Consider the following 12,118-nt stretch of genomic DNA (forward strand, 5'->3'; position numbering starts at 1 on the left):
AAGCTGGTTTTTAGAGAGCATTAGGACCTGTCTCACCTTGGGGAGAATTTCCTGCAGTGCCTCTTGATCCAGCTCGGCTCCCGACTGCAGCGTCTGGGGGCAAAGCAGGGATCAGTCATCCTTTCTCACGCAGAGAGATCCGTGTGTGGTGTGAGCCGAGACGAGTCAGGCACCCCCCGCCCCCCGGACATGGGCAAAGTACGGCCTGCGGGCCGTATACAACAAAACAAACAAACTTAACTCCGAGTTCTCTCCGAATTTCACGAGTCCGTTCTAGACCCCACAGTTTTTTAAAGAGTTTTAAGCACAGAAAACATAATTAAAGTTTGAAAAATCATTAATTATACAAACTTTTCTATAATTTCCTTCTTCACTTCGATTTAAATTTTCTTTAAAAACTTCTTCTCACCAACATTACCACTCATTACCACTTTCTCCGAAGGCAAGTTTGTAAAAGAATACATGGTACAGACAGCAGACATCTTGTGTCCGGAGATCAAAAGCAAATTTGAAAAAGTCAGTTCATCACGCAGGACTGTGACTCGCCGTGTGGAACTGATTGATAAAAATATAGCCAGTCAATTAAACAAAAAGTCTGATTCCTTTGAATTATATTCACTAGCACTGGATGAAAGTACGGACGTAAAATACACTGCTCAGCTCCTCATTTTTATCCGAGGCATTGACGACAGTTTTGCGATAACAGAGGAGTTTTTGACCATGGAGTCCCTGAAAGGAACAACACGGGGAGAGGACTTGTATAACCAGTTATCTGCTGTAATCGAAAGAATGACGCTACCTCGGAGCAAACTTGTCAATGTCACAACGGATGGATCGCCAAATTTAACTGGAAAAAATGTTGGGCTGCTGAAAAGAATCCAGGATAAAGTGAAAAAGGAAAACCCTGTCCAGGATCTTATTTTCCTTCACTGCATCATCCATCAGGAATCCCTGTGTAAGTCTGTATTGCAGCTTAATCATGTCGTGAATCCAGTCGTAAAACTTGTGAACTTTATACGAGCAAGGGGACTTCAGCACCGTCAGTTTATTACGTTCCTGGAGGAAACTGATGCGGATCATCAGGACTTGCTGTACCACTCTCGTGTCCGCTGGTTAAGTTTGGGGAAAGTGTTACAACGAGTGTGGGAGCTGAAAGAGGACATCATCGCATTTTTGGAGTTGATGGGAAAATCTGACGAATTCCCTGAGCTAAGCGACAAGAACTGGCTTAGTGACTTTGCGTTTGCTGTGGACATATTTTCACACATGAATGAGCTGAATGTGAAACTGCAGGGGAAAAATCAGTTTGTTCAGGACATGTACAAACATGTGAAAGCCTTCAAATCCAAGCTCACTTTGTTCTCCGGACAAATTGCGAACAAATCTTTCGCTCATTTCCCCACACTTGCCATGCAGGAAGAGGCACCGCGAAACGCAAAAAAATACAGCAAATCGCTTGACGACCTGCACGGAGAATTCTGCCGTAGGTTCTCTGATTTCGAAAACATTGAAGTCACTTCAGCTGGTGTCCTGTCCCCTGTCACAAGACCCTGAAACAGCACCACAGGAGCTGCAGTTGGAACTGATAGATCTACAGTCTGACTCCGTCCTAAAGGAGAAGTTCAACTCTGTTAAACTGAATGACTTTTATGCTTCACTTAACAGAGCCACGTTTCCAAACCTCCGGAGGACTGCACAGAAGATACTGACTTTCTTTGGCTCGACGTATGTGTGTGAGCAGACATTCAACGTCATGAACGCCAACAAAGCCCGTCACAGATCAAAGTTAACGGATCATCACCTCAGATCTATACTGAGAATTGCCACAACCAAAATAACTCCAGACTTGGATGCACTGGCAAAAATGGGAGATCAACAACACTGTTCCCACTGAAACTGAAAGTGATGATCTGTTCTTCTTGGTTCTTTCGGTAAAGTCACGTAGAAGGGAATAAAATAATAAAAATAAAACATAATAAAATAAAATAATATAATAATATAATATAATAAAATAATATAATAAAAATAATATAATGATGATCTGTTGCTGCAGCGAGGTTGGAGCCAAATCTCCATCACACAGCCTGTGTGGCTGCTCTAACCTGTTAATGTAGATAATAAAGAAGTTCAAGTGAGGTAATTGGTTTGGGCGCAGGCCTCAGATGTTTTCATGATGTTTCATCAGTCACGTTACATGTTTTTGTATTGTTCATGTTTGGGCAATTTGTTAAATTTCCTTGCAAATAAATGCTTTGTTACCTGTTAAAGGCCAAATCCTTTCATGTAATGATTTTTACATGTCATTTATATTAGTTCACACAAACACTCCATCCATCTGTTCCTGGCCCGGCCCCTCTGTCTAATTTTAGAACCCATTGTGGCCCGCGAGTGAAAAGTTTGCCCACCCCTGATCTTGACCAACAGAGACTCCTCACAGCCGTGCATTGTGCTGAGCGACAGCCACTGACAGTTGTTGTATATATGCCTTTTCCAGAAAATTATATTAAGAGCCTATTTTGAATGCAATCTTTTTTTATATAGATCTGGATTGAGCGGGTTCCAAAAAAAATCCAGTGGAGTAGACCTGTTAACTCCTCCCCTCAAGACAACAAAGGCCAAGGAGCACCCACCCCTGCCTCTTCCACACAAAAGACATCTGGAGTAGAGGCCGACCGAAACTGAATTTCTGGTTTCGGCCGAAACCGAATCCAGACAAAAAGTAAAAAAATTACTTTCGGTTGAAACCGAAAGTTGAACTACACTTTCGGCCACAAAACCAGAAGCCGAAACCAAAAGTTTAATTACACTTTCGGCTGAAACCGAAGCCGAAACCGAAAGTTTAATTACACTTTCGGCCAAAGCCGAAAGCGAAAGCTTAACTACACTTTCGACCAAGACCGAAACAGAAAGGTATATAACCGAAGTTCCTGAAGACAAGATTTATGAAATATGTCATGATGCAATGCTACTTTAATTAAAAAGAACTCTAAAACTAATCATTCAGAGCCTGCAGTAAGAGTTGCTAAATATACAATCTTTAGGTGTTACTTACTTAGCAATTATATCCAAACAAACGAATGTTGTAGTTAAGAAACAACATTTTTTCCGCATTCTCGCCCAGCAGGTTGCTGCGCCTTGCTTGCATCAATCGACTTTAGTGAAGTAATCCCACACTGCATGTTTCAACATTCTTCACGGTGATTAACTGCTCCGTTTATTAATTTGTATTTTCTACTTCACTCAGATTCGTAATTTCGTTATCACTAATTCGCTACGGAACTATTAACTAACTGAATATCAATATTGTCAGACTTTGCATCTTGGTATCAACACGCGTGTAGACTGAAGCGAATGCAACACATAAGCCAAGGCGGGCAGGCGGCTGGGAACAGACAACAGAGGCACTTTGTTGTCGTCCCGCCAAAGAGACTCCACCCACGGATGAAAATGCAGGCTGCCGTCTGTTGACCGGTCGTATATACATTAGCAGACCATGGTTGCGGCTGTAACCTCGCTCCCAAGCTGCTGCTGCTGACGGGTGTGTGTATTTGCAGCCTATCGCATAGGATTACCTAGCGCCGACTGACCGGCCAATAGGCAGAGTGATAGACGTAGTACTAGCGTTATATTCTAAAAATAGATATTCAGTTGATGACCGAAAGTCAATATCAGTTTCGGCCGAAACCGAAACCAGACCGAAAGTAAAAAATTTACTTTCGGCCGAAACCGAAAGTTAAAAATGTACTTTCGGCCGAAACCAAAAGTACGCAGAAAGAGGCCATTTGCCAACTTTCGGCACCGAATTTCGGTCGGCCTCTAATCTGGAGGTTAGTTATTCACAAACTTAGCTTGGGAAGTTGTAAAACTGGATTGACCACCACCTCATGAATAATTTGAAACATAGGCTTCAATGTTAACTTGATAGAATGTATTGTTATATGATTATGTAGCTCAGTTTTTTACTACGACTATTTACATGTTTATTAACACCCACCGATCTCTATATAGTGCCAAGAGATATGGGTTAGACATATACACTTGATAACGAATGATAGAAGTTTTGATCATTTAGAACATATACAATACGAATTTTTTCAATTCTCTACGACCAAAATAATGTGTTCCAGGGGTATAAGCAGAGCCTGCACAAACGCCTTTGTCTTCCCAGTGGCTGTTATTACATGCTACAGCAGGAATTAATTTCTAAGGATGAGCCGACCTAAAGAGGGGGAAGGCCGTTTCACAATAAACAAGGCTACAGACACCATACTTAGGAGCAATCAAAAACATCTGCATCCAAAAGACTAAAGATGACCTCCAGAGGAAGGGGGAAGTATGGCCGAGGTGACAATCACTGGCTCAGGATATCCAGGCAGCCAGATAAAAAGGTCCTTGATGTGAAGGACGTAATAAACCATTTCGGATCTTAACTGATTGTTGTTCACATTTACGGTGACTTTCAGACCGCAGTCCACTCAATGGCATTGACTGTGTATCTTGTGTTCTCCACAGGGAATGGATTATTTGCTCTGCTGCGGGTCTCCTTTCGCCGCTCTCCCATTGACATGTTTCGTTGCTTCTACATACTATTAACATTCCCTCCCTTTGTTAATGCTTCCCCCTACCCCATCCCTTTGATGCTGCTAATCCTGCAAAATACATGGGCATAATATGACTTTGAACCCCCCGCCCACCTCCTACGCATTTCCTATAAATATGCTAAATTCCTCTTGATATGCAATTATTTTGTCAAGGCGCTCTTCTTCCACCTCCAACCCAGCTTATATATACGCTCCAAGCTTGGCAGTGTTTCATTCTTCACCTGAAGACGGCTGCTTGCGTTGTAGCCGAAACGTCAAGAGAATAATTTTATTATGTTTTATTTTATTATTTTTATTGTTTCCATTCTACGTGACTTACCGAAAGAACCAAGAAGATAAACTAAAACAGACACACAGACACGCATACCCGGACAAACGGTCACAATCAAAAGGAAACCTGCTCCTTTGTGAGAGAAATCAAAGACCAAAAACTGACGATGACGAGCGAAGGAGCAAAATCAAAGAATTTGGATATAAACGACGAAGACAGAACCACCAAACCAGTCTTGCAATGACAAGCTCCGGGGTTATGGTCCTCGAAATTAACCATGGGTGTCGAGTCTTGCAGAGGAAAGGGGCTATGTGTTGCTTAGTGTGAGTTCGGCGCTGGCAGACTGAGTAGCGCTGAAAGTTTTATTCTACCTTCATCCCTTATGTTTTGAGTCGCTTGCAGAGTCAAGGACTGTGAGAAGTTATACTGTACCAAGCTATAAGAGTTGTGAGAGGCTAAGATGTGTGGAAATACATTTTCATATAATATTGTGATCAGATAAGACGGGTGAGAAGTTAAGTGGAGATTGGAGTTATACACTAATATCGAGAATGCATGAATTGCTGTCCAAGCGACTGCATTCTGATAAGAGTTTTGATGAGTTTTGGAGAGTGAGGGAGCGAGGAGGCGTGAAGAGTGAGTGAGGAGGTGTGACGAGAAGCGCACAGCAGGAGCCCTCCTGAGGGAGGGGGGGTACCAAGGGTGGTCGCGCGAAGCAAGCTGCTCCTGACAAGCAATGAGGACTGACCAGCAGCACAGCGGCTAACGACTAACCACGAGCGTACTGACTCAGAAGACGAGCACCCTCCAGCAAAGGTCGAGCTCGAGGCACAATCAACCATGTCTGGTACCACGGGGGGTGCCGCACTGTTGCCCAGCGGATGAGTTGCGAGCGCTATGTGGCGACGTGACCATCGCACACACCACCGCAGACGGAGCCGGACCCATCGATCCCTGCCAGCACGGGCACCGCAGCCAGCTGAGTAGCGTGCCGAATCGACAACCACTCCACTGTGGACGGAGCCTGACCGACGCCGTGTTTTAGACACACACACACGCCGACCCAACGTCCCCTATTGGGGACCTGAAGTATTTTCGGTACAGGGAAACGCCGTATATCAAGCCTGCCCCGTCTCCGGAACAGACCACAGTTAGCCAAGATCGTACGTGGACAAACTCCAAACCATACTACCCGCTATAATTACTGGTCCTCGTGGTAACTGCCCTCCAACACACACACAATGCGCATATTGGTACAAATAAGATTGTTCCGCGGGGTTTTGATTCGCAAAGAGCTGCCATTCGAAGGTGGTGTGTTAATTATTAACTGGTCGTGGAGAAGCATTGTTCTGTCCCTTAAGTTGCATGAATACGGTCGTTTAGAAGTATTTGTCATTTGTTTTCTTTTCATTACATAATCTTGCCCGCGAATTCATTGATGTGCCACTAGCCATTTAATAAGCATCCATTTTACGAATCTACACACTCGCATGGACACTATTGTTTTGGGTTATTTATTTTAATTGCATAATCTTGTCCATTAATTAATGGCTGTCCACTAGGCAATTGATTAGCATCTGCGTTACAGATCTGCACACTCGCATGAATACTATTTTTTTTAGATATTTATTTAAATCACATAATCTTAACAATTAATTAATTGATGCCCCCGTTTGACAATGGGCACGTTTCTTTAGCACGTTTCCGTGTGAATATTGTAATTTTTAGGACTTTCCTATCGTCATGTATTGTCGCCTTAATTTTCAGTAAGCCTATTTTTCTATACAGAATACAGCCTCTAGACAACGAAAGAGTCAATAATAATACACTTAACTATACACACACCTATTGATCAAATAAAAACTAACACACATTAATAATACTCCTATATACAAACACACATTTAGAGCAGTGGCGGCTCCTGCAAAATCTCTCAGGGGGGGCAAATGTCTGGATGATTGATAAAGATAAGGTCCACCCATGCAATGGATAAATTAACAGCTTAAGCATGTAAAGGCAACTTCACTTCTTTAATATTAATGAAAAATAAAGTGACTCTTACAATACATCTTGTTCGTTTCTATACTCACTATTAAAACAAACCACTCAAGTTTATTTTATTAAAAATTCCACTAGGTGGCGACAAATTATATTGTTGGATGAAACGTGCTTACGTATGATGACGTAAGCACGTATGATGACGTAAGCACGTTAGGGCGAGCCCTCCCGGAAGCCATAGAGAATGCATTGCAGCGCCCCGTTCGAAAAAAAACATCTTTGAATGTAAGTCTATGGGACCACTCGGGGCGATTCTCAGCTGGAGGGAAATCGCCCAAAAAGAGGCGGTACTCCACAGAACGTAGCATGACGCTGATTGGACTATATCCAGAGGCACAGTGACGGCTAGCGTGACTCTGTGGTTGAATGACATTGGTGGTGCGTCGCCCAATCGCCCTAATGAAGAAACCGCCCCTGATTTAGAGTATACACCATATAATACATTCTCACATTTAATCACACATACGATTGATGAACATTACACTTACACTCATTTAACATACATTACTTACACAACGTTTAATTATCTATAAATTGCATAATTTCGTAAATTGCATAATTTCGTAAATTGCATATTCTTTTTATTTCAAATATTTTTCACAATACGTGTGGTGCGGTCAATGGCTGGGGAGGCACTGGCTAGTGTCAGAGCCAGTCACACACTGAGGGGGCGTGGCCTCACGGAGGGGGGCGTATTAGACGTGTCCCCCTCAGTGAGGCAGATGTGATAGCTGCATCCCCTGGTGCTTTTTCATTGCAGTTTCATGACGAGACCAGCGAGCCTAAATATCTGTATACACATACGTGAAATAAGTTACCTGGAGTATGGAAGGCGAGGAAATGAAATGAATGGGTCAATCAAACATTACATTGATGACATACTGAGATAGTAACAGGCACGCGATTATTGCCCGCACTCAATCCAGTTACTGAAGGGTTGCGCAATCAGAGGGGAGGCTGAGCTCGTCGCTGCCTCACCTCTCGTCTCTTCCTGTATTTGCAGCGGAGTTTCGCAAATTTGGCGATTTTGACTATAAAAATGATTGTAATCGTACAGAAATGACATTTATAACACAGATCGGTGGAAAAATCTTAATATTTTTTTTTAGTAACAGCTATTTTCATTGAAGTATGACAGGTGAGGCTCTGCCTCCCCTGCCTCCCCTGACCGCACGTCGCTGCAGCACAGTGATAGGTGAGGTTGTAACAAGGCCCAGCGTTAAGGCGTTTGCGGCTTGAAGAAGAGGTTCGAGCTCAAAGGCCACCCTGGTTAATACTATGGGTATATTAAGAAAAAATGCACGATGTCTGCTTCATAGTGAAAGAAGCCGTGACGTTATTTTAAAAAAAAATAGGTTACATCTGCCAGTGTAAAGGTCCAAATTTGAAAATTACTAGCAAATTACCTCACTGGGTAAAACCACAATGCTGGTGGCTATGCATGCTGTAAACCAGCACACTGGACAATCCATACCCAAGCACATCGAGGCTTGCATCTCCTGGCTTACCAGGGTATGGCAGTACAGCAATTGGAATAATTGCCACCTGTTACATTTCCACGGATATTCAATGTTACCCACTCTTGGCTTTTCTCGCTAATTGGCGCATTACCGTCACAGTTGTGGAGCAGCTGCTGAGTCAGCATTTCTCCTTGATTCTGAAAAAGAAGCTAATAGGTCAGTGGGATTTACCTGGAAAAATAAAAATAGTTTAATTTATTTATATTTGTTGTGATTTACTTCCTTTTCCTATACTTTGCACTCCTATCGTGTGTTTGTATGGTTTGTTGTTATAACTTTCTGACATGCCTCTATACTGGACATCTGTGAAAATTAGCTTAATAGCTCTTCCGACTCCTCCAGTCTATTTTGATTCTGATTAGAAGGTGACATCACTTACCTGAATAGCTCAGTGTGAGATGCGATGCATCACATTAAGGGGATACATTCAAGGCACAAGCATCATTCACATATGGGCAGTATCTCAATTACGTGTAATTTAGATGTGTCATTTAAATATGTAATCTAAAATAAAATTGTAATTCATATCTAAATTACACACCTCAAAATAGTTGGTAATTTATATAAAAATTATACATGACATGGATAATTGCTTATTTATATCCAAATTACATTTCTCCAGAAATGTGTAAGATTAATTCACTTTTCCCATCTCTGAGGGCATCAGGGTGTGGTGACTTCACCAGTGACTGTGATGGACTTTTGTTCATCTAAGCCGTGCAGCCTTGACCTACACACCAAGCTCCTGTTTGTGAGAATCTGGACTCAGTCCCTCTACCCAGTCACATGCAATGACTCACAAAGACAAGCTACACACAAAACTCTGGTGAGAATCTAGATAGTGTCGCGCTACCTCAGTGGTTCCCAAACTATGGATCGTGACCAAAAATGGGGTCATCTCATCAGAGAATGGGGCAGAATCTGGGCCATTTACAGGAAATACAGCAGTGACACCAACTTGACAGGGTGTCGGGTACACCACAGCAGACCACACTGCTGTAGAAAATGTAATGTTTTGTAAATGTAACTGTAGGGACATCTAATTGTTTAGTCATGGGTAACAAGTGTATTTTGTAAATAAGCTATCAAAACAGTGCAATCCATGAGCATTTTTACATATGTAGTGTCGTAGGTCTCTTCTCCGTCTCTCTCCCTTGTCGAGGTGTGTGTATGCGGGTGGCGTGCGGTGCACACCCTCAATCGGAGACGAGGTAGACTCAACTCTGGGGGGTTTGAAGTCAAGGGGAGTGCCAAAACACCAACATAATTGGTCCAAACCTTCTACGTAGTAACAAGGAAAACAATCCCCTTCTTGGGAACTCTGGCATAGAACCATCCTCACCCTAGCGGGAATGGAACACCTTAGCCACAAACTGAAAGGAACAGATTTGGAATATGAGGACAAATAGTCACCATTTCTGCTGAACCCAGCATGAATACCCAGGCAAACGGGAGACCGGGGTGGGAGATGGACTTCAGATGCAACTACATTCCCGCAAACACTATAATGATCATTGCTCCCAAGGGAAAACAAGTTGGTTAGACCTGGGCATTGCGTTTATGTTACTTTATTTTTGGGTTCTGTTGGATTATATTGTACCCCCTCCCTTTTTACCCTTGCTTATACTTTATTTCTCCTGTTCTCGCGCCAGTTGTAGGCACTCCTAAAACTATCTGTACGGTCATATACACTTGACTTCTCCCCGCTCTCATCTATTCTGCACCTCACCTATCCTGCACTCAGCAACTCTGCACTCAACAGTTATGCACACAGCAGCTCCACACTCAGCGACTTTGCACACAGCAGCTCCGCACTCAGCGACTTTGCACACAGCAGCTCCGCACTCAGCGACTCTTTGAACGCTGCATCTCCACCGCTGCCCTCACCTACGATGCCTCATACCCGCTCACCCGTCTGTCCCGGGCGGGGGATTCAGCCAACACCCCCCGGCGATGGTGTGAGAGTTGAGGTCTCATTGACGGCTTGAGCGGCAGCGGCGAGATGTCTTCACTCTTGGTTCTCGGGCAACTCCCCTCCGCTCATGCACACTCTCCTTATATATCCCTCCTCATTCCGAGTCCTCACGTGGTCCCCCTCAAGCCGCCACCAGCCCGGCCCTTGCCCTTATCATCACCCCCCATCTCCCGTCTCCCCGACTCCAACTTCTGGGCACAAGGTACCCACCTTTTCACCCTCGTTTGCACCTGCTTCTCCCCTTAATTACTGGCGATTTGTTGGTGCAAACCTCATGTTGCCCGCACACATCTGTTCGACCTCAGTTGCACCCGCATAACAGCGCACACCACGTATATCTGTCCTCTGCATATGTATCGTTGCCCGTGGTGGTGGGGTGGTAGCCTCAACCATCCCCATTTGGTCCCTGACCCAAAAACGTAAAACCCTAGAACGCTGTGCGATTGTTCACCATGTATACCTCTCGGAGGACTATTTGGTTGGGTTCTTGATAAAACTAAAATTACTGGTAGGAACCTCCTGGTTACACCAGCCCACAGGGGATTATTGTGTCTGTCCGTCGTGCAGGGAGGGGCTGGGTGGGAAGGGAGGGGCTGGGTGGTTGGGGAGGGGGGGTGGAGGGGCTGGGTGGGGAGGGTGGGGCTGGGTGGGGAGGGTGGGGCTGGGTGGGGGGGGTGGTGGGGGGCTGGGTGGGGAGGGTGGGCTGGGTGGGGGTGGGAGGGGTGGGGCTGGGGGGGAGGGCTGGTCACCCCGTGGTGCCCTTATAAAACTAAACGTTTAACCTACTCACGCCAGCTTGTGCCCGCCCTCACAGTCGGGCATATTTGCGAAATACCCATGCCGCTGTTGACCCTGGCCATTGACCGAGTAACCCAACGTTCCTAGCAGCTCCCTCCGCAGGAATGTGTTATTGATATTTAGACATTTCCTTTAACATATATCTAAAGTCATTCTTCATCTGTGTCTATTATATTATAATGTTCACACCAGTGTTTTGCCACCCTGCATGACACCAAGTCTTGCCTTGTTGTCACTGAGTCATTTATTCTTCCCCAGGGCTCTATTGTGGAAGAGACTCCGCGTCTCTCAAGGCTCTCCCCTGGCTGAGCCCAACGTTGGACCCATAGAGCATTACCATGCAGTCCACGCCATCGCGCACCAGGCCTCACCTTCCCGCGGATGCCGGCTGTGATGGAGATCATGGAGAGAGTCTCCACCAGCTTCTTGGATGAGTATAAGATGTTCTCCAGCAATGTGAAGTCATTGTATGAGGGCCGTTCACCATGTCCGTCAGCAGGGAGATGGCTCCTGCACACCATGAGCATACATTACTAAATAACTGTAATAATACAGCACAATTATAATTGTAGTGCTTAAGCAAAATGTGCCACATTTTACATGTGAAAATGAGCAAATACAACCAATCAGAAAAAAGTTAAATTAGCTGAGATGTAAAAGGCAACGTGAGATGCTCTGTACAGTCATTGGGCCACTGATTGCTAAAAAAGAGATGCATAACATTTTTACATGTAATAAAACAACCTATTCCCTGTTTGCAATGAGTGATTAAGATTTGTTGTTTTGCATATCGAGTGCATCTGGGCTTTTTGGTATTTGTTTTAAGTGTGTTTTGACTGTACAACAGTGAATACGTATTGTGCAGATTGCATTGTGATTGCTCAACAGCCTCTAC

General features: G+C 44.3%; 1 protein-coding gene across 1 annotated transcript in view; it reads right to left on the reverse strand.

Moving 5' to 3' along the window:
- The window catches only part of LOC133359101 (uncharacterized), a 600,431-nt gene that overhangs the window by 110,022 nt on the left and 478,291 nt on the right, over positions 1–12,118 (reverse strand). Inside the window, exon 9 of the mRNA XM_061577486.1 lies at positions 37–93. Within this exon, the coding sequence (XP_061433470.1) occupies positions 37–93 (57 nt within the window). The remainder of the gene's footprint in view (positions 1–36; positions 94–12,118) is intronic.

Source organism: Lethenteron reissneri, chromosome 64 (assembly GCF_015708825.2).
Source record: "Lethenteron reissneri isolate LAM-NWPU_2019-01 chromosome 64, ASM1570882v1, whole genome shotgun sequence".
Taxonomy (NCBI): Eukaryota; Metazoa; Chordata; class Hyperoartia; order Petromyzontiformes; family Petromyzontidae; genus Lethenteron; species Lethenteron reissneri.